This window comes from Linepithema humile, chromosome 1 (genome assembly GCF_040581485.1).
Source record: "Linepithema humile isolate Giens D197 chromosome 1, Lhum_UNIL_v1.0, whole genome shotgun sequence".
NCBI classification, from domain to species: domain Eukaryota; kingdom Metazoa; phylum Arthropoda; class Insecta; order Hymenoptera; family Formicidae; genus Linepithema; species Linepithema humile.
Genome location: NC_090128.1, coordinates 13,239,616 through 13,262,727, shown reverse-complemented (window position 1 = coordinate 13,262,727; position 23,112 = coordinate 13,239,616). Strand labels below are relative to the sequence as shown.

General features: G+C 37.7%; 2 protein-coding genes across 8 annotated transcripts; both read right to left on the bottom strand.

Annotated features, from left to right (window-relative positions):
* Positions 1-471: 471 nt before the first annotated feature.
* Positions 472-17,143, bottom strand: LOC105668970 (excitatory amino acid transporter 1-like). 4 transcript variants are annotated; one of them, XM_067349328.1, is made up of 9 exons: positions 16,707-17,143; positions 13,516-14,046; positions 13,043-13,437; positions 5,373-5,770; positions 4,220-4,411; positions 3,931-4,114; positions 3,288-3,716; positions 2,869-3,003; positions 472-2,787 (listed from the first exon to the last, which is right to left on the bottom strand). In XM_067349328.1, exons 3-9 carry the CDS (start codon positions 13,060-13,062, stop codon positions 2,637-2,639), a joined length of 1,509 nt encoding a protein of 502 aa, XP_067205429.1. In that variant the 5' UTR covers positions 13,063-13,437; positions 13,516-14,046; positions 16,707-17,143; the 3' UTR covers positions 472-2,636. The 4 variants fall into 4 exon arrangements, with proteins under 4 accessions (XP_067205429.1, XP_067205423.1, XP_067205426.1 ...); XM_067349322.1 differs by having other exon boundaries at positions 13,043-13,420; XM_067349325.1 differs by lacking the exon at positions 16,707-17,143 and adding an exon at positions 15,732-15,899 and having other exon boundaries at positions 13,043-13,420.
* Positions 17,144-17,346: 203 nt separating this feature from the next.
* Positions 17,347-23,090, bottom strand: Atg10 (Autophagy-related 10). 4 transcript variants are annotated; one of them, XM_067349450.1, is made up of 6 exons: positions 22,949-23,090; positions 20,676-20,800; positions 20,069-20,318; positions 19,443-19,608; positions 19,176-19,335; positions 17,347-18,548 (listed from the first exon to the last, which is right to left on the bottom strand). In XM_067349450.1, exons 2-5 carry the CDS (start codon positions 20,781-20,783, stop codon positions 19,245-19,247), a joined length of 615 nt encoding a protein of 204 aa, XP_067205551.1. In that variant the 5' UTR covers positions 20,784-20,800; positions 22,949-23,090; the 3' UTR covers positions 17,347-18,548; positions 19,176-19,244. The 4 variants fall into 4 exon arrangements, with proteins under 4 accessions (XP_067205551.1, XP_067205571.1, XP_012217092.1 ...); XM_067349470.1 differs by having other exon boundaries at positions 17,347-18,251; XM_012361669.2 differs by lacking the exon at positions 22,949-23,090 and adding an exon at positions 22,644-22,936.
* Between the last annotated feature and the right edge of the window lie 22 nt (positions 23,091-23,112).

Genomic DNA, 23,112 nt, shown 5'->3' with positions numbered 1-23,112 from the left:
TTCACATACCTCGATAATTATTGATACGACATTTGCATGTTCATTTATTTAACGCCGCTGATACTTGCTCGAACGCGATACTCGCCTACGACGGTCAAAAATAACGAATGACGCGGAGCAATTTTGCAATTCTTGACTTCGGTTACGAACAGTGATACCAAAATTCAGACGCGACTCACACGTTACATGCTTTTGGCATCATTGGTTTTAGGATATATTCAGGCAAATTTATAGCGCACAAGCATATGCATAAGAAATAGGATTGGTCTATTTCTTTATGCACATGCTTATGGGCTAAACAAATTTATCTGAATATATACCTTCATGAGTCATCGCGGCGCGAAACTAGATAGCGTTTGAAAATTGAACAATGTGACGTTGCATGCTTGTTTTGAAATTAATTTCTAGACAAATTTCAATTTACATTGGATTAAAATTTACTTGGATGTCCTTTTAACATTTCTTCACAGATTTTTAAATGTTTGAACAAAATGTTTATTATACATTACATATAAAGTCTCCAGAGAACTATTACAACCCTTCAAAAATTTTTCTTTCTTTTTTTTTTTTTTTTGAGAGAGCTAAATAAATTTTTGTACAATACATCAGTGCTTTATGTTGATGATGGCCCTGGAGATCTCTGTGTATAAGCATCGTGCTTCTGTTTCGGTTAATCACATGCAAACAATCAACTTCTGCTTATATACTTTGATTACATCATATATTAATCCATATATTGATATTATTCATTATGCTAATAACATTTGATAGATTTACATTGCAAATAGTTGCCATACATTTTATATACGCATTTTTATCTGCATGCAGCTTTTATTTGCATACTGATAACATACAAGTTTTCAACAAACATGTTAATTATTCTTCATAACAATAATACCAAAAAATAGTAACATGTTCGTCAGCACCATTTTTTAGACAAATTTAGAAAACAATTTTTTATAAAAAAATAACAAAAAGATCTTTTAACAAAAAATTTGCATGAAAAAATCGGCTAGTAGGAATTTGTTCACTAATTCATTAATCTTTTTGTTATTTTATTTACATTTATACTTCACGTCACGCAAAACTGTTTTAGTTGTGCCAGTAAAAAGAAAAGGGATTACAACCCTTAAGTACGGATTTTACTTTTCATTATTAATATGTTAATAAAGTGTGCATGCTTTTTGAAGTTATAGTTATACATTCTTTTTCTACATATTACCATTTAATGAATTTTTGGTACGTAGAAACATATAAAATGCAAAAACTTTTATATTTTGTTGTACTTTCAAAATTTATAGAAAGGCAATATGATCAAAGTTGCTTCATACTTAAGGGTCCCATAGCTGATTGTTGTCAATAGTATCAAAGTTATTAAATTAAGTCTGCTTTCTTCACTGGGTATCAAGTAAGTGTAAAAGCTATAGTCGATAATCACACTGGCAATATTTTATGGCACAAATTGCATTATTTCCTACTCGTTACGAAATAGTTGTAGAGAATTACATTTCCGTTTCTATTTCCATATAAAAAAATAATAGCAAAATTTTGTTGCTTTTTGTCGCTTTTCGTGAAAATTTTACTGCAATTTTAAATGCACTTGAAAAAGAAACGTAAATAATTCGCGGAGAAAAACTAGATTTTGTAGTCACTCAAATGTGATGCGCAGTACATTATCAAGCGTAATTTTTATTAAGCGCAATGGAAGACAAATATGTATATGTATATATGTATATATATGTATGTATATGTATATATATATACATATACATACATATATACATACATTTCACAAGCAAGATTGCTTAATGAGGTCTACAATTACTAACGTTAAGAAGTATTTAGTTTCAAGCACATCTTATATTCCGAAATCATCTGAAGGACGCTCTTTGCTCGCACCGCGAGTTAACGTATTGATAATTAACATCTGATTTCCTTACCATTACGTACGTGTACTTTGTATCGCGGAATGGATGTCGTGACTCAATTAAGTGACTACCGAAAGTAATTGTACAATACTTGTATACAGATGATCGAAAAGTGATTGCGCATCGCATTCCGCATGCATTTATCGCAAAAATGGCGTTACGATAGGGCGATACAGTGATATAGTTTATTGTTCCCTTCGTTTATAGTCTGGTTTATATGGTACGATTAATACTAAACCAATTATTTGACTAAGTTAAAAACAGAACACTTTACTGAGTACGCAAGAACACTTTCTCAGAACCGTAACTCGCGTTCATCGACCATCTTGTACGATTGTAAAGATACACATATCGTCTGTGCTGTATATATACTTTTCGAAATTCTAGAATAACTTATTAAGACTCGAATAGAATAGAAATCAGACATGACATCTGTAACAAGCAGTATCATTTTGTTGACCACAAATTTATTTATGTGTTCTTAATCCTAATCTTAATTTTAATTTATTTGCTCGTATATTTTTAGTATTTTTTTAATATCGGGCTCTTGCAAGTTCAATTAGCGAGCTATGGCAACGTTTTGATGGGCGATAAACCGCGCGATAAGTGCGAATATGTTTGCCGTGGTAGATGGTCGATCCCCCGATTGCGAAGTGGTTTCGCAATCGTCAGTCGAGGAGACGCAGGCCGCGATTAGCGAACATTAGCTCATATCGACGTGGTCGCATGGCAATCGGCCCCGTTCTGCGTCTGTTGTGAAGTGTGCGGCAATGATGCGAGCTCGTTCCTGCTCAGATGCTGAACAATTCCTGCACCGAGGGAGTCACCGATGACGTTTACCGTCGTTCGACAACGATCTCTGCAAACAGAAAGAGATAAAAAAATGAAAACGCTCTTTAAAATAATAAGACAATTAAGCATATATAAGAAGAGCACTTACAATAACCAATCGACTGCAAGAATTAACGATACGTCGTTGGCAGGAAGTCGAACCGTATCCAATACCATGACCATGGTCACTAGACCGGCCTGCGGGATTCCAGCCGCACCAATACTGGCAGCAGTTGCCGTGATACTAAAATAAATATATTAATAGAAATAAAATAAAAATATACGAGATGGAAAACGAAAGAAATTTATCATCCCATTTATGTTGCAATCCGCTGATTTATGCGAAAAAAGAAACACATCAATTTTATTTTCAAAGAAACCTAGCATATTTTATTCAACAAATATTGTTTTTCGCACGAATTAGTCAATCACAAAATAAAGAGGATGAAAAATTTTCTTGAACTCTGTATATCTTTCAATATTTTCAGTTTTTTGTGATAAGAAAAAGAAATGAACAGGAAGACTCACCTTACTGCTACCAGTTGTCCAAAGGAAAGACCGACTTGGCGCACTTGCGAGATAAAAATGGCAGCTACAGCTTCGTACAAGGCGGTTCCATCCATGTTTACGGTGGCTCCAATCGGCATGACGAATCTGGTGACGCGCGAATCGATGCCATTTCTATCCTCGAGACAGCCGATAGCGATAGGCAGCGTCGCTGAGCTCGAAGATGTGCCGAAGGCAGTGACGAGCGCCTGTGCCATATTCGAGATATAACTATACGGGTTTTTCTTCGTAAGAAGAAAGTACATCCCCGGCAGTATCAGGAAGCCGTGTATGAGAAGAGCAATTAACACAGTCAGGAAGTACATTCCGAGTTGGGCGACCACCACGTCCAATGATTCCATGTCCGTAATCTTGGAGGCGACCAGAAAGAGTACACCGACCGGTGACAACCTGAAATAAAACAGAAATTATTTTAAGATTCTTTAATTATTGAGGAAAAGAATAGCGACGTGCGATACGAGCGGAAATGTGCGATCATCACGACAGTTACGCGATCGTAACTACAATATTACGCAACATCGACGTTGTTATGCAATTAATACGTGAATTTTCCTTGAAAAATTTAATGTGCTTTGAGAAGCGCATACTAATTTGCAAGTCTTACCAGATGACCCAGTTGGTTATTAACATCATAGCGCCGGATAGCGACTCGAAAAAGTTTAATAACGGCTTGGCCTTCGGTCCCATTTTACCGAGAGCGATGCCCAATACCGTCGCGAATACAACGAGGCCGAGAATATTGGTGCCGGACACTTCCTTCTCCACTATTTCCCAATCCTCTATGGGAGCTAATAACATTAAACGCTAAATTATATTATGAATAAGAACGACTCGTTTCGTCGCTGAAATTCATGCCATGTTCGCTGCAAGTTAAGATATAAAAAAATGATTACCATTGGTGGTATTTGGCGGCGGCTTGAGATCGGTTTGATGTTGAGCGATGCAAGCTTGTACGAGATTCGGCGGAAACATGTTTCTAACTAAGTCCATCAAAGTGTCGGTGGTGGAAACATTTCGTGTCACTATTTTGCTCTCCTTTGTGGAACTGCCAATTCCAGGTTGGATCGAAATGACGAGAATTATACCTGAAATCAATTCTCACCGTTACACACTATAAATAATGGAAACAAATATTTCGAGTGAAGGAAATAAGAAGAATGTTGGTTCGCAGTTTTATGATAAAAATCTCAACAAGATTAATAAGTCAATACGCGAACGTTTATTTCGTTGTGTTTTATTGATTTACTCTACATCGCAATCACGAATGAGAAGAATTCGCTAAATAAGTGCGATGACATGATGGCGAGAAATAGAATCGTCCAGCTGGCACGATGATATCGCAAGAAGAAGAAGAAGGATTGACGCCAGAGGAAAAGTTGAGCGTACGATATGCATAAATCGAGTTATAACCGGTCTAATCTTGAAACTAAAGTAATAAAACGTCATATCTGTCCGACGATGTTGCAAGACAAATTCGTGCAGACTCCCTCTGAGATAATGTGCCCAAGTAATCTTTTCGCGTGCGCGCGTGTGTTGTCGCGATTCTTCCTCAGTCGTGCACATTCATTAATTAACTGAGATGAGTCACAAGAATTCAGGGCTATCACACGACTTTCCGCGATATGTAAATGCGCGGGGACCATGCCATCTGCTGTTTGTTGCATCATTTCGTCGTTTCTCAGAAATGTAACATCGTTAATGCATTCTTATTATCACCGAGAAATTAAAGATGCCCGGCGCGATTCTTTGATAGCAAACAACTCCTTCTTTCGCGCGCATTGTCGCCGCCGTTGAGCAATCATTTCGTTTAACCTCGGGACACATTCGTTTTAAACACTAAATACGTTCAGCTGTGCGAAAAGATGCAGCCGATACTGTCTATTGTTCCATATTAATTACGTCTCGATTTAGAACGGAAATTTCTTCATCTATCATTATCCTTTCACAAAATAAAATAATTTTGCTTTGATTAATGTGATAAAAATTATTTTATAGATATGATGATATAAATAATTGAATTGAAGGGGCAAATGAGGTTCTACTGACCTAATACAACGGCACAGACGGTCGTGACCATGTAATAACCGATCGCACGCGCACCGATTTTGCCGCTGAGCGATAGATCGAGCGAGCCGATGGCCGACACCAAACTCGAGACTATCAATGGCAAGATCAAGCTCTTGAGCATACGCAGGAACAAGTCGCCGACGTAATTGATGTACATGATCTCGCGGGGTGTCCATCTCTCTCGCGAGTTTCGCAGGATTATGCCGAGTACCACGCCACCGATAACACCACCCACAGTCAGTATAGTCAGCGCGTTATGTTTCAGGCATGACCGCACCCTGCCACCCCTAGTCTGCGGCCTCTTGTTGGGTTCTTGCGGGTAATATGAGCTTCTTTCCTTGATTTTGCCCTGGTTCTCCGCCCCCGATAGCGGCGATCTAAAATGTATCAACAGAATATGTATTTCTTTTTATATCTAAGAATGTTACTAAAGATATTTGAACAGAGAGATTTATTATTATATGAATAACCCGCTGATAACAAGTTGTCCTCAAAAGATATTAATAACTCAACAATAAACGCGCATCAGCAATATATGGATTTCTTTTCATATCTACTGTTCTTCTTCTTGCGTGAAACTTTTCTGTGACAGAAAGTTTGATTATTTTCGTTACTAAGAACGTTTCTAAATGTGTTTGAGTAGAGAGAGATTATGATGAATAATAAATCGCTGATAATAAATTGACTTCAAAAGATGCAACTTTGAATAGCTAATCTTACATAATAAATGTACGCAAGTGCATTATATATTATATAATTTTATCATTTTCAAATGCAAAATATTTATTATTATTATTCGCAAGTACAATATTCATTATATATTATATATTGTCCTTCTTGGCAGCGAACGTGACTTTTCCGCATCTTCTACAAAACCTTGAAAGTTATAGACAGCGACATAAAGCTTTTCGCAACATGCGACAATCAATAAACACACGTAATATTACTAATGCCAAAACTTAAATTTGTGTGATATAAATTTATCTGTTGTATAAATCAAAATTATAGTTTATCTTTCGGGAAACTTTAAATATCTTTATATGCAATATCAACACTTAAGAGCGTATCAACAATTAATCCCTATTAATATCAGTCTTGGTAGCAGTCTTAGAAACGTCGGATTTTCTCTGAATCCTACTGACAATTTGTAATCTGTCACCGACAAGATATAGATATAGATAAATCAGTGAGTCTTTTATTGCTGGGATTATTTCGCGCGATGTTGTAAACTATTTTGTAGTTTTACAATTCTGTAAACTTGGAAACTCATTTTTTACAAATTCTATTTACTATCGTTATTCTTATCGTTGATTATTTAATAAAATAAATGCATGTCATTTTTACGCATCACAAATAGATCACAAATAAATTTTGCTTACCCTATTCCATCAGCATTCATAATACTCGTACAACCAAAATTGCACAAAACAATATATTTGCAAATTTTATCTCACTTTGTGTGATTCGAATATTAATGATTTGCACGTTTTTCGATTGTTGGCAGCGGCAACTCTCGCAATGCTGCTACCGCGAGCAATTCATCGCGAGTCTAGCACCTTTCGAAACGATTTCCTCTGCGGTTAAGCACAGACTGTTTTAAAACATCGTTTTAAACCAACTAAAGCTAATAAACTTCATGCATAATTCTTTAAGATACACGTAATCTTAGAAGCATTCGCGAAGAAATAATTAAAAGCATGACATAGACGGACACAACAGTTGTACAAAGTACGCGCGTAAAAAAGAAGATTCAGTATTTTATTCTATCCTTTTATTTTATCAAATATTGAGATTTTATAGGAATTTTCTATAGTGGACTAAATAACGGGAAAGTTGCCACTGCCAGGTAACTCTAATTCAGCGATGACGCGACTATATGCATTATTACAATAATAATACACGGAAGTATATCAATAGCACCCACACGTGTTCCTACACTTGGACGTTGTCAGTGAAAGATGAGAAATTACACTGCGACGAATTGTCGTTGGATAAGCTTTATTAACACCACAAGATAACGATCTGCCAATCTTTCATTGGTGTATACTAGCGCACGAGCCAATTACAAGAGACCGCATTTTTATTATTATGGTATTGCGTTTACTGACACGGTTTGCGGTTATTATGAAATTAAAGGATCAAGCGAATGATAAACATTTTAGTGTCACGCACATTATTTAATCCACTAATATAGCGCAGATGTTTCTTTGAAAGTTACTGGAAAACAAGTTTAATACTACCTTGAGAGATATATATAATGAGACTTTCACTGAAATTTTTATCAAGTTCTAAAATGTTTTTTTTTTCTTAGAAGCCAAAATGTTGTTTAACATTTTTATTGGGAGCCAAAATGCTCTTTAGCATTTTTTATTGGTAGTCAAAGTGTTCATTAATATTTCTTAGTAAGAACCAAATTGCTCGTTAACAATTTTTATTATGGACAACAATCTTTTTTATTACCCAAATTTTTCAGCATGTTTTATTAAAATGCTAAAATGGCCTCTAGAGTTTTTTATTAAGAGCCAGCGTTTTAAATTGTATTTTTGTCATATTTATTTTTATTTTCGCTTTTCGAAAAACATCTCGGTTAGAATACGGAAGAATTTTTGATTATTAATAGATGATTACGCAACGTTATTTCTGCATTCATTGGACAGTCTATTATGCGACATAAAAAAAATACGTATCGCATAATAACGTCGCATTCCTTTTCGTTTTTGCACTTTACGATACGCTATACATGCGGAATTCATCCGCGCGTAATTATGTGCGTGACGCTATAAAGTACGTAAAAGGCAAAAGAGCACGAATCGCATCGAGTGTGACATTCGTGTGGGTGGAATAAAAAATTCTTACGTCGAATATACAATTAATTTATTGTAAATTTAGGTAAAAAAAAAAGATATGTGGTTGTTAAAATGTCATCGACATACAATCGATACAAATATCTTAAACGCATGTGTCAGCCGAAAAGCCGGTCAGGGATAACAACTTGTGTAACTTTTCACTGGTTACGTCACCGATCTATTCGATATGGTTTCGTCTGTATCTAATGGTTTTTCAAAGGCGCACTGTTATGTTCTGGCAATGTATAAATCTCAAATGTCTCAATTGACTCAGATTTCAGTTCTGTTTTTTATAAAATTCTAGACATCAATTTAGATAAATTAGAATTTCTTTGAACTAATTTTTTATTTACATAAACCTCAATTTTATTATAGTATTAAGTTAGTGCAAAATTTGTCAAGTAAAATTAAAAAAACAGAATTGCAGGGTTTTAAATAAATTTTTATGAACTAAAATAGTCCTGTCATTGACTCCAATACATTTTTTCATTTTTTTCTAGAAATAAATTTTTATACGCTGAATTTAAACAACTCCGGGCTCTTAGAATAAAAATTGATAACTTTATGTAAAATTCACGAAGAAGCGGCAAACCCAATAAAAATAGAAAGAATCAAATTACCACCAAATTAAAAAACAAATATCAGAATTAACATAAAATGCAATTAGATTCTAATGAACTTTGCCAAATATTTTTAACAGTTTACGCACTTCAGAGATCTTCTGGGTATACGTACTCGCGAGTGTAGAATTCGCGATTGTAAACCAGCACGCGACACGTTGCATCACATGTTGTTGGGTGTCACAGACGTTTATCAAATAATCGTCACGTAACTTGTTTTAATAACGAAAGGAAAACGAAAGTGAGAGCACTCTCCGTGATAAATTTTCTGACTTAACGCAGATTGTCATGATAAAAAGCGCGATAAGCGTGCACACGTGTGGGCATTTGTCAAGGATCGTTTCGCGTACGACTCTATTATTTCCGCCTCACAGCGAAGTTCCGGATGAATTCGCGCCCATTTAACGCCGTATCGCGTTCCACTTTTGCGCTTTACTAACACACTGACCAAATATTCTTATCTCTCTTATCGTTAATTCTAAACATATATAAATATCTGTCAGACGGATGATAAGTTTCTAGTTGAATTTCGTAACTCGATGTCATTTAACAATTCCGCGACGGCTGGGAATTCGGCAATTGACCCAGAAAGCTGGGCAAATGGTTAAACGAATGATGACGAAGACGACGACGGCGCGGAATGCTTTTAATTGTGCTAGTTAATTCATCTGCCGATATAGCGCGATAAAGCTGGGCTGTTATTAGTAGGGTGACAGAACGGATTATGCGACTCGTTGTTGAAAAACAATCCCGGTTCGCGCAAACCATCCGCCGGATGAGAAAACGTCGGCCCTGAGAATTAACATCAGTTCTATTAACCATAGAACTTGCGCGTTTCCGGCGTGGCTCTTTTTTTCTCCCAACGCGGTTTTACGTTACATTATTTAATCAAGAGCGCGATCGCGAATTGCGCTGAATACTGGAGTTAAAAGGTATCACCTTGCCGCGATCCTCAACGCGCATCGTCTCGAATAACAGCCAAGTTTTTTATTTAACGAGATAACGTTGTAAAAATTTTATTTCTCGAACGCCAAATGAAACCATGTGTGTTTCGCGGAAAGAAAGTAATAAAACGATGATTGTTTTACAGAACAAGTATGTTTATGAAAACTGCGCGATTAAAGAAGTTAGTCGTAACTTGTTAAAAGAGATCAGTGCAAAACAGAAAGCAGGATTGATTTTCTTGGAGCGTTTCCTACATCGAGTTCCCATTTCAGCTTACAAAATCGACAATAAATTAATAAATGCGACAGACGTGAATTGTACTTAGGACAATGACATGCGACATCAAGCTGAAGGCTCAATGTTATATTGCATGGTACGAAGTTGGCGCAGAAATAAAAGCTCCAAAATTATCTGCGGCAAATGACTTGTTGAATACGTCACTTACGTAAGAAGGTGCACTTGACACTAATGTGAAATTTACGATGCGGGAGGGTTCTCCTTCCCTCTTGTATATTTCAAAAGATAGACGTTATTGGATGGATGCCAAAAAAAAGAATATTACACACGCTACTCGTAAAATCTCTTTGACACTCGACATTTCATTCATCGAGAAGGAAAAAAAAAAAGAATTCATTGATTCGCAAATGTTTGCTTCGAATTTTCGCACCGCAATTAGAATTACTTCGTATACACCGTAACTGTAGCGCAAAGAAATTAACTTTGCGTATAGCGTCCGGTTTCAGATGCCATAAAAGGCGGTGTCGAAAAATAAAAAATGTTACACGCTGCCTATGGGTTTCCCTATTCTGTTTTTGTCCTTCTAGATTTGAATAATTAGCACGCGAGTTGCGGCAACCGCAGCTCGTTTCTACACATGTACACGTGCACGCTATAACATCTTTAGACATAATAAATCGGAAGATACGAGGTTTCAACAGGAAAGTAATCTTTCTTAATCGCGTCATTAAACTGTTGTCGGTCAAGAGTGTACAAATTTATACAGAAGAAATATACGGAATCTGTCAATAATATTTATTCCGGGTCAATATGTCGCAAAGCTCATTAAGAGCGGCTGATTCTGCGTGAGATCGCTCACGCGATGTGAAAACACACGAAGACGGCACACGCCTGTTGTCTAATCAAATTTTATCGACCACGCAGCGATCGTGCAAGATACAAGACAAATTTGCAGTTGCAGCGCTTCAAACGATAGAAGCGAATCACGTATTTCCTTATCAGTACATATCCAAATGTGTGTGGACGTTATGCCGCACACTTTCGCATCCACGATAACATATTTCATTGGCGTACATTTCTACCGGATGTGTCTGAAATCCGATTTTTATATTTAACCGCAATTTTTGCAATAAAAGAGTTCGCAGCGTAACTGTTTTTTTTCTTTTCTAACTGGTTTTTATCATTAGACGCTTAGACGATTTTGCAATTAAATTCTGCAAATCATAATATTCTGTATTATGTAACATCAGAAATACAGCACGTAAGAACAAATATAATTTTTTAAATCAAAGAATTTGCATTGTAACTTTCTTTCCAAATTTACATCGTAATAATATAAACATTTCTGTCAAACTATAAAGCCTATTTTGGATGATTTTGCGACAGAATTATCTATTAAGCATAAATGTTTTCTGCTATGTAATACAACAAATGTTTGAAACAAACAGAATTCAAAGTATTGTAAATTTTAGTCGCCAATCATAATCTACGTCCCATAAAGTGACTATAAATATTTCTTTTCCAGACGTTCTGTCTACAAGATACGCACATCTTGGCCGCAGATACTGCATCTACGCAGAATCTAATTACAAATCAGTGATGATTTCTTATACTGCCCGTGCAGTTGCAAACATCTCTCTCTCTCTCTCTCTCTCTTACCCTCCGTTCCTTATCGCAAAGAGCAAGCCTAACAATGATTTAATGAGTACCCAAGCACCGCTGTTGCCATTATAGAATTCTGTACCAATGAATCATGTTGCCACTGAATGCGATATATGACGGCGGCGTATAATGGATCAACTGCATACATATACAGACTACCATTCACGATGTGATGTTTGTCATTGAAACAAGCGGTTTTTAATAACGAGTCGCGATAAATGCAAAAAAGTTAATTATGAAAAATATCGCGCCTCGCTCTTCACACTCTCGTATTTCGTAAAGCAAACTATTGACATGTTACGTTATATGTTTATCATAAGCAACACGCGATATAATGCAAGATAAACGAGTACTAATGTTTATTCTCTAATCTCCATGTTTTTTTTCTCGATACACATACCACACAACGCGCAATAAATTACGACAAGCGCAATAAGTTCAAGTGCGTCACATTTTGCGATAAAATATGCGCTTAATTACGGCATTTTCACGATTAACGTCATTGAGTTAAGCTTTAGATTTAAAATTATCATTTCGTTATAAATGTATCGTAACTCTTTATTTATGACTTGACAAAACAATATATTACAAAGAAGAATTGAGGTCGCACTTCTTGTATCGTGCTCAGTTTGTTTTAACAAGACTGAAACCCATTTGATTCAAGAATAAAAGATGACATGCAACGTGTCAATATAAACGTTTTGTTTCACCGCGACTGCAAATATATGCATAAGACGCGCTATATAAATGTGTATGACGATCTTGAATAGACTTGAAGGTGCTAAAAGTGTTAAAAAAAAAAAATTGCTTAAAATAAAGAACTAAAAAAGTGCTATTGCAGCTTGGGATATTGAAGTGTTCATGCTTATATTCTGTTCTATTCTTATATTCTACATAAAAATATACATATGAATGAAATATTATTATGTGAATTTATTTACTTTTTTGTCGACTCTTTGAATTGCTCTAAAAAAACTGCGCAGCACGAGATAAAAGAAAATTAATGATCCCGAAAACAAATCTCGCGAAGAATTGGGTCAAGAAGATCCAAGTGGCAAAGATTAAAGTTTATTCAGTACACGTGTCGCACATAGTTATCAGCAGTTCGGTGATGATAGGTCATCATAATAATGTAATACATATGATTTAAACAAATTATCCGGAACTTGCATCATTATGAGCAGAAAAAAACCACTTCGAGACTAATATGCGAGCACATAAATTTCTATCTTATTAAAATTTTGCTATTCATTAATGAGTTGAATTATTCGCTACTGAGTGATGAAAAGGAATAAAAATAACGATTTTATGTTATCGTAGAGTACAAGATCGTACTTACAGCTCGCTTGCCACTTCCATGATATGCTTCCTGCGTCCTGCGTGTTCCAATGAAAACCGCTCGGCAATCGTTTACATAGAGCGTCACTTCCAGTTAACCGGAAGCGGCGCGTCCCGATGGGGAAGAGGATCGCCGGAGCTGAATCGTCGAGGGGCACTAAGAGCGCGAATCTGTCCCTCTCTATCTCTCTATCCCTCTCACGTCGTCTTTTCTTCGGGAGTAAATACACGTCGAGCTGGTGACGTTGCGGCGGAAATCCCAAGAGGAACGAGAAGCGACAGAGAATGGATGAAAAAAAGAGATCGCGCGGTTGATGGGGGCGAAGGATTCGTCGTTTCAGCGTCGATTAGCGTAACCACCGATTGATCCTTTTTCTCTCTGTAATACGAAGAAATCTATAATCTAGCGACTTGCAGATGCAGGATTTACTGCATTGAATCGTATGAACGGAAGTTGGTACACACGATACACACCGTAACGATGCGACGATAACGGCGCGCACGTACTGGATGGACGCTGGGTATCTTGTTAGCCAGGAGAGGATGTATGCTGTTGGGGCTCTCTCAATCTGTGCCACCTTGGGTGGTACGATTAGCTATGGCGATCTCCCCCTACGACGATCTCTTCCTGCCGCTACCGGCTACTAGCCTATCATCGCGATATACTGTTACGAATACGCGCGTTTGCACGGGCGGCTACGACCCCATCGGAAGCCGCCGACCAGGTCCCTATTGTTTGTCGGCAGTTTGTCCACTCGATTACGGATGATCCGCCGCTGGAGATTCTTCTCTCGTTTCGGCCACGTCCGATGCGCACCTCGCTACGGAAACAAGCTTTTTCACTATCAATGAACCGTCGGCAGTTTGGTCTATCTTTTCCTCTTGTGTCTCCTTTTCCAAATAAATCTTGTTATGTTTTGATATGAGGAGCGTACTGCTTACGCCACTTTGGCGACTTCTGAAGCAGACAATTTTGGGAAGATGATATAGCAACCTTGTCGTTATCTGTAACAAAGCATTAACAACGTGTTGAAAACTGATAATTTAGGCTTCTCAATCGGTCATAATAAGCTCTGTATATTAAGGCATTTATTTTTAATGCTTGTTATCAAACGCATGATGATATTAATGAGCAGTAATCTACCATCGTTTTTACATAACGCGCGAGACACGTCAGGAACAAGTGCTCAACCCGCGAGTGCGCAAACAAATCCGCTTGAATACATAATCCGATTTCGTTGCTGTTTACCTTTTCGATGTAACATGACAGTGACAGATGTTACGATCGTTATGCTGTAATGATTTGTCAACTTGTCGACGAAAAATGTGTTAGTATCAATACACGATTCTTTTCTCTTTTTTTCCCTTCATACATTTGATATCTTAATACTGCTGAAAAAGAAACTTAGAACGAGTCAATCGATGGAGCACGAGACAACTAACGCAACACGTGCGCGCAGTGTTACGTATAATCTATCATGTAATACGTTATGTGGAAAGATAAACAGTTGCTAATCGTAAATCGAGATTGTAAATCAATTATGACAAAAATTATATTTCACCCAACTATATATGCTTATCTTTCTCTTAAATTGGATATTAACGATAATGTCAACAATTAAGACTAAGCGATAATCGATAGAATGTTGCAATTATCAATTTTTAAATGTAATAACTCCACTTGCGATATAATTTGCTCTCGATCGTCGTTATTAAGTTAGTTTACGTATCACGCATATCGCGATTCAATTATCATTCCGACGTGGAGACGAAAGGAGACTGAACATGACGATTATTATTATTCGAGAGATGCACAAGTGGTTTGACGACTCGTGAGTTAATCGCGCGGAATAGCCGACGATATATTTCACGCCTCGCCGACCGTCGCGATATTCGGCATATAAGCCTTATAAACGTGTAGTGTGCAATCAAGCGCGGGACGATTGGCAATAGAAGCAGTCCTAAACTGTCCCTTACGGTGTGCCCTCGCTCCAAATTTAAGCCTCCGATTCTCATACCTCGTGTATATGTGTGTGTATGCGCGCTTCTCGATTAATTCCGATAACCTTCGAACCCATAATCATCCGCACGAGCATTCGTTAATCAAGGTATCGAACTGTACACAACGTTCTCACGGCCTTCATAAATGTTCACTGTAGTGCAATCTTTTTTTATTTACATCTTTTTCTTATAAAAAGAGATAAGATGAATATATAGAAAAATTTTTGATAAAAAAAACAGGGTCAAATTGAAGAAAGCAAGAGATATTATCATTGTCAGTATCTTTTTACGTGAACAGATTTGGACTTGTTTTAAGATAAAACAAAATTTATATAGAATGTTTCTAATAACGCGTGTTTAAGCGATAGAAAAAAATTTGCACTTGTATAAAAACACTTGTGTAGTAAAATTTCAAATGATCAAAGTTACACGAATGATGATTCGATTCTGTGATAAAACCAAGCACGTTGAATTTTTTCGTACGTTGATAATCATAAAAATCGCTGAACGATAAAAATATTTTGCAAAGTACACATTTTAATTTTGAACAACTATAACTTCAACGTTCTTTTTTCAACTTTGTCAAATTTCGAAGCTGTCCGGTCTACTATCTTTTACTTGCAACGTTTTGTTAATATCTCGTGGAGAACATTGTTGTCGTGTTCATAAACAGATGTTGCAAAGCATACCGTCGAGATGACACAGCGTACTGACAACTGGTCGCGATGGTTTCACACTGCGTCCAAACGAGTACGTCGAGTATATCGCGATTAATTGCGCTTCCGGATAACGAGAAGGAACTCGGTTACGCGCAACGCGGCGACGATCGCGAGACTGTGGCGGCGAGGCGTAAAGTTGCTTCTTTATAGTGCGGCGTGTGACGTCCACGCCACGCGTTCGAAAAGCGCGCGAGAAGAGGATGGAGTTGGCGAACGAGAGAAAAAGAGATAAATGGACACGGTGGGTGAGGCAAAAAATCGCGCTAAATCTACAAGCAAGCGCGCGCTTGTCTCGCCGACTCGCTTTCGGCACGTGTGCGTCTCCCGTCGATGATTTTCAATGATCGTCGGAGGAGGAGATCGCCCGAGGTCACACCTTTCTCTTCTATATTTCGGCCACTTTTCGGCACGTTATTAGATTGCGTTGCTGTATCTTTTTTTTTTTTTTTTATTTCTTACCACGATCTTCGATATCACCCAGTGTAAACCGGTGGAAGGAAGGGTTGCGAAGCGGCGAAAAGGAATGAATGGCTTTACGCAACGAACGCTTTGCAATATCGCACGATGGGAGGGATAGCGTCCTACGGGAGGATATGTAATCCCGCGCTCGCGCTCTATCCTCCTCCGCCACCGACTTTGCGCGGTCGCCATGGCAAATTCATTGTCACCCGGATTCTATCCGGGCGCTTCTATTTCCGTCTGACGTACGCAACGAATCAGATGTCAGGAGGTACTGCCCACGCGACGCACATCACGCGAAAGATCGATATAACGTCTCTTCCTAAAATTCGGATAATAACGTGAAGTGTCGCATTTGCTCGCCTTCGCGCACTCATCTCGCACTGCCGTTTAAATTTTACCATATTGGCACCCGTGGGATATGATATCTTAGCTAACTTCTCAACTAACTCAATAAATCTCAGATAATCTAAGAAAAATGCGTACCGTGTTTTTTTAAAGCTAGCGCGGTTACTGAGTGAATTTCGGAATTTACAGCATCCGTTTTGGCGCGCAATCGGAGGATCCACCTCCGATTCGTTCTCCCTCCTGTTGATTACACCCTCTCTCCCTCTTCTCCTTTTTTATCGATTTTCAGGACACAACGCTTCGCAAAGAAAATTCTACCTCTTTTCGACAACCATTCACTTTACAGAGGCGAGTAATAGTTCGTTCTTTCGCTCTCGTGAAATTTGTGTGCCACTCAGGAGAAACACCATACCCGGTAGCTGTGAGATGCGAGACTACTTGCAATCCGCGCGCGCGCGCGGGACGCGACGACCGCCGTTCCTGTTGCGTGAAGACGGTCGCGAGAGCACCGCGCGAGATTGAGAGCGCGCGCGATAGTCAAGCGCGGGGTAATTTGAGCTAAGCTCGCATTCGAAAAGCGCGCGGGCGCGACGGGGACGAACCTTTCTTCACGGTTGCTTGGCACATCGCCTTCGTAGGTGGAGCCAGTAACTATTGTTCGCCTCGACGGATTACTTTGCTCTGTTTCAAGCTATATTTGTATCTCAGAACAATGTACTACGGCTAAAATTAATTAAAAAGATACAAGATTAAAGAATTGAATAAAAAATGTATAAAAATTTACTAAATCTTTTATATTATTGTATTCGTTTAGTAACAAAGTATTTTTTTACATTATACATAAAAAAATAATAGTAAATTAGATACTAAGAAATAAAATTATTATCCGCAAGTTTCATTATAAATATAGCATTGTTCTTAATTTAGTTGTTAACTTAATTGTTCTTAATTCAAATATCATATATACACGGTCACACAGCCAAAATTCAGGTTTATAATAAACAAAGAAATAAAGCTTTCCACTTATTCTATGCTACCTTTAAGCTGCTTTAAATAAAAATAATTATCTAGTCGGCATATCATAAATGCAAATTGCAAATTTTGATTTAATTTTAAAATTTTTAAACAAAGATTCAACATGCTGCAGTTAATAAAAAAAGCCTCAATGAAATATATGTATAAATAAAATGTATATGAGCTAATCTCTTTCGTTAATATTTATATATTGTAATATTTATATTTATATATTTCGTTGTGCATTAGTATATATTTTATATATATTTTATATATACGCAAAAGAAAGTTACAAATACTAATGTGAATTAGCACAGCGAGCAGATGTCAATTACGTATGCGTTTAGTAGCCACACGAGAGGGGAACGTGCCGTTTTTTTTTTTCCTAACGGCTCGATCTTTCAGCCTGTGCTAACGGAAATACATGGTCAATATTAATAAGTGTCGTCTAAACTTGATAAACGAAAATTCGCTCTTTTCTCTGACTCTTGTCTACAACTAACATACAAAAAAATTCATTCCGATCAACTTCTCGACGAATGCGAAACAAATCAAATTACTCCATTCAGCCGAAATATGTTGTCCTCTCCTTCCCACCGCTACAAATAACTTTCTCAACGTTTTTTTTTTTGCTTGACTAAAAAGACGCGCGGCAACCATGGGGGCGATCTAAAATGGAGGTCGCACATTAATAACGTCGTATATTTGCTATTGTAATTTAAAACGGCACGTGTTTCGCGAAGCGGATGCTCACCACAAACCGAGACCGACGCACAGAAGACGAGGCTAACGGGATTATCACAATAGACGCTCTATGCCAGACGCCGGGTCGGTTGAGAGTCGCTGGTACGCGTGCGATGCGAATATGAACGTAGGCCGCGACGAGACGGGAGCATTGCATATAGTCGGCTGCATTAACGGTATACGGTGCACTTATACATTCAAAGCGATCAGTTCTCTGCAATACTTAAAAATTATGCCTTTTAGTTTCAATTAATATTGTATGACTAATTACTTTATCTATTCACAAAGAATGAAAATGTAATCCTCGCAAATACAAGCTCATTAATACACCCGGCTGTATGCGGTTGCCATGCACGAAAACTGCGCGTTCGTTGGGAATAAATATTCCGGGGCCGCACGCAAATTGTCCTTGTGCGAATTAATTGCTGCGCGGTCGCATTAATTACGCGCTCTCTTTTCCACGCTCCGGTCTCTTGCTTGGTTGCTTGCGCGCGCGAACGCAAACGCGCCCAATTGCGAGCAATTTACCCGGACCGCCCGATGGGTCAATGTTAGATCTGTCATGTCGTTGCCGTGCGCGAACGAATTCTATTCAAATTCTTGCCACCGAATATTCGAGACTGAAATTATTTTCGAGACGAGACGCGAGACTGCACTATTCGCAGATAATCTCAAAACATGGAATAGATATTAGATATATAAGTCATCACATCCACACAAGAATGACCGGTCATCGGTATAAGTGGCTATTTAACCTTTCTTAGAAAATCATATAATACATCCTCCCCTTTTTTAAATTAAGATTTTTATCTTAATTTTTTATCAAATATTTAATTTGATAAACAATACCTGCATATCGGATTCGCTGATTATGTTTCAAACATTTATCATTCTTTTAGTTCAAGACGGCTGGAGACTTTAGTAAGTCAGCTTGTAATATTCCGGATGTATTTTGAGATTTAGAGCCGCAGATGCCACGCAGCTCAGCCAACTGACGAGTTTATTCTTGCTGCAACATTCATAAAGTTCTCAATAAAGAATGAGAAGTGATAAATTTTTTTAATGTATCGAATTTTTATTTTATTTTTATTCCCTTGATTTAGGGCCGTTTCTCACCTCTTTGGCATAGTTCGTAGCAATTCCTGTGTGAGACATGGATGTAATTGCAAGAATGGACTGCTAACGATAGGATGAATCGTTTGCGATAATTCCATGTGATTTAATTTAGAACCGTGGACCGTTTGAGCCTCATTTATGCTCACTGGGTTAATACCAAGGAAATCTAAAAAAAACATTAAGTCTCACGACAATTGCTTTTTTTTATTTATGAATTCATAAAAGATGATCAGTGTTAATTAATACGAACGACATGACGCAATTTTCGCTCTGCTAAAACTGCGTTATCGAGATTAATTATACCGTTGGAATATCTGCGCGAATGTTGAAATAGGCGAGCACGTTTGCGTTTATAATCAATAAACGATGCATGCGACAGGGGAAGCACGAATATGTCGACAACCGCGAACTGGCTATTTATTTCTATAATTTTCAAAATTTTGAAATGCATCATGTTGTACAAAATACATCATTCTAGGAAACAGATTAATAGTTTTAGAAAAATTTTTTTGAATCACATAATTCATAAGTGACACATATTTTTTTTATTTTTTGCCAGATGAATTATAGTTTCTTTTTTTCACAATTACTATGCAATCAACGACTCTCCGAGTCGTCTGAGTTACCTGATTTCCATCCATTGAAGTAGAGAACTGGAACGCCGTAACTCTCTGACCACAGGATGTGATGCTCGGTGATGAAAGGTGCTTCGGATACGGAAGGAGTCTCATGCGGATCATCCTGAAATTTTATGTGGAATTCCTCGGCATCGTCGCCATCGATGTTGTCGCCGCTCGATCCGCCGTTTCTCGTGATGGAATCGCATGGTAAGAAGTATTTGGCTTTTCTGAATAGATAGGCTTTTCCAGGAATATTCTAAGCATGCATAACATCGTTATGAGAATATGAAGATGATATTTTGTGAATGCCGCATGCTAAACAACCAGTAATAAAACAAAATAAATTTATTTCTTGATCGTTGGCATACTTTCAACTGTATATAAGTTTATCTTGATGCTTGTTAGAAGTGCGCATGAGTCAAGCCACTTTAAGCATTATTTTAAGTATTATTAAATTTTATCTATTTTCAAAGAATAACAATGTGTACGATTGTGAACGTCGTTAATATTAATGACTCGATTTGCATATTTTGCATTTTTACTCGGTTTACATGTAAGAATTCGTATGAACAAGTAATTCAACAATAAATAATACACGTGATGTAGGATATACCTTGTTCCCGCGAAATTCCCATCCGTCTGATATCTCGTCTGAGACAACAAGAAACCTTTCTGCATTCTCGAGGAATTCCTCCCATGTAACTGTGCCTGGACCGTCCATAGCTGGCACGGGAGCGACTAAACACCGATAAATTTATCTTTACAATTATGAAGAATCGTCAAACAATGTGTACAAGATGTGTATACAGATACAAGGTACATGTTCCAACACAACCTAATATACTTCAAGAATTCAGTACCTCGAATTTGCGTACATAATTTTTAAGAAACAATATTTCGAATAAATTATCCACAGCTCGCATTTATCTCGATTGAGTTACGAGGAGGGGAAGAAGGGTAGAATTACATTATAGATTTCGTTTCGTCTAATTTCGCATAGCGACGTCGATCCGATATACATACCTATGTCGATCGCATGATAAAATTGAAAAAGGGGAAGCGGTTCACCCGGGAGAACAGCGTAGCTTCCCCCTTCGCCCGCTACCTTCTCGCCAAACTCTCTATCGCGTCAATTGTCGACTATTTCGCATCGGACATGTCCGCCAGCCTTCGGGCATAATCGGGCCCCGCTCTTCGTTCCCCTTTCGTCTCGCGACCCCTGCCCAGCCCTTCACGTACCTCCTCCCCCGCTCCATGCTGTCGACGTACGCACGCCGATAGTACTCGACGGTGTGTGCACACCGTTTATATTATGCCCCGTGTGTGCATCGGTCGCCATCCAATCCGATGCGAAGTTGCAACCTAGTGCCGTACCAAGATCGGGCGCGAATATGCGCGTTCCCCTAGTTTAACCTTCCCTCCGTCCCCTTTCCCCTCCAAAAATCCTTTTTAGGACGATTTCGTCCTTTATTCAACAATGTGCCGTCGACATGTCGCGTATAATTTCTCGCTTGTTTTACGCCTGCGCCTTTATTACAATTCGAAATATCGACCTATCCCAATATCAGCGCATTTTTAACGATTCCTGTATGATACAACCTCGCCTCGTTGACGATATGTCGTTCGCGGTCGACGACAGAATTTTTCACGAGTTGTCCTCGCTGCAACTCTGATAAGTAACAAGCACAAATATAACATGCTTACCGTGCAGCAATCTCGTATTGATAATAATAACAAGCCTAAGTTTAATAATGCAAGTCTAGCAAGAGAATAAAGTATATTACAATTATACCTTATATAAAATATTTTATATAATGTATAAGAAAAAATAAAATGTATATAGACTGCAATTATTTCTTATGTAGTCGTATAGTATATCATAAATTCAGTGCAGTTAATTGCTCATTTTTTCCTGTCAAATTTGATATATAAGTATATAAAATGACTAGAAAAAATTGAAAGAATACAATTATTTTCTCTATATATTTTTATGGTCTTGATTAAATTGATGTCAAGCAGTTTTCAGTGTAGAAGTTTCCTACTGTCAATACTTTCTAGAATTTGAGACATTGACTAACTTTCACAATTGTATTTCAGGTATCCAAGACCTTTCAGCTTGTTTTGTATGTGTGTATCCTGAAAAGAGTATTACTTGTTTAGATCGTTTTTTTGTGTACAGCATAATTTTTAGATAAGAATATAATCTCTTGGCAATTTTCTGTTGTAATTTACTTATTTTATAATTTAATTTTTAAGAGATTTGTTGCTGTAAAAAAATGTTTATACTACATACAATTTCTTTCTTTTACTTGAAAAGCAAATTCAAAATTTATCAAATTCTTAAAATAAGAAGATCATTAGTATTTCATCGAATCCAAATTATAAGAAGTAATTGCAGTCTATATAACAAAGATGTATTCTTATGTCAATATTCTTTTAATATCAATTTTAATGCTTCGTATATATAATTATTTTCACTGTACGTCTTGTGTAATGATGGTATTAATAAGAATTCACACACAAACTTGCAATCAACAAGAAATTCAAAATAAGTTTTATACGAAAAAAAGAAATGTAATACCTGTCACAGAAATTCCAAATGAAAACTATTCATTATATCTTATACGCATGCTAGGATGTTGATTGATCCGTATCGATGTGAAAAAAATTGTGTTCAAGGAAGGAAGACTCTCCTTGTTCGGTCTCCATTTCATCAGCCGTGCGTTACAGTCCTGGCACAATAAACAGCGATGCGCGCGCACTACTCCCAGCCGATGCGAGAAACGAGGATGGCGCGAGAGATCGAACGAGAGAATGCGATACACCGAGAAAGCGAGACAGAGCGTAACAAGCAAGAGTAAGGGAAGAGGGGAAGCACGTATCTACCGTGAACTCATCTGCGTGTAGTCGTACAGCGCGTGCGAAATCTACGAGTCACACTTCCGAACTCGCTCGTGTTTACACGACAGTAAGTCCAGCCCGCTCCCGGTTTCCCCTCTCACGGCCATCGTTCACCACCTCTCACTCGCTGCTCTCTGTTCAGTGTATGT

Coding starts and splice junctions, on each gene's coding strand:
- LOC105668970 (XM_067349328.1), bottom strand. CDS start 13,062: ATGGAAGTGGCAAGCGAGCT. Junction 4,412..5,372: donor CGTCTGTGCCGTTGTATTAG/GTCAGTAGAACC, acceptor AATTGATTTCAG/GTATAATTCTCGTCATTTCG. Junction 2,788..2,868: donor CTTGCAGTCGATTGGTTATT/GTAAGTGCTCTT, acceptor TTCTGTTTGCAG/AGATCGTTGTCGAACGACGG.
- Atg10 (XM_067349450.1), bottom strand. CDS start 20,783: ATGGACGGTCCAGGCACAGTTACATGGGAGGAATTCCTCGAGAATGCA. Junction 20,319..20,675: donor GGGAATTTCGCGGGAACAAG/GTATATCCTACA, acceptor ATGCATGCTTAG/AATATTCCTGGAAAAGCCTA. Junction 19,336..19,442: donor CTACGAACTATGCCAAAGAG/GTGAGAAACGGC, acceptor TGAATGTTGCAG/CAAGAATAAACTCGTCAGTT.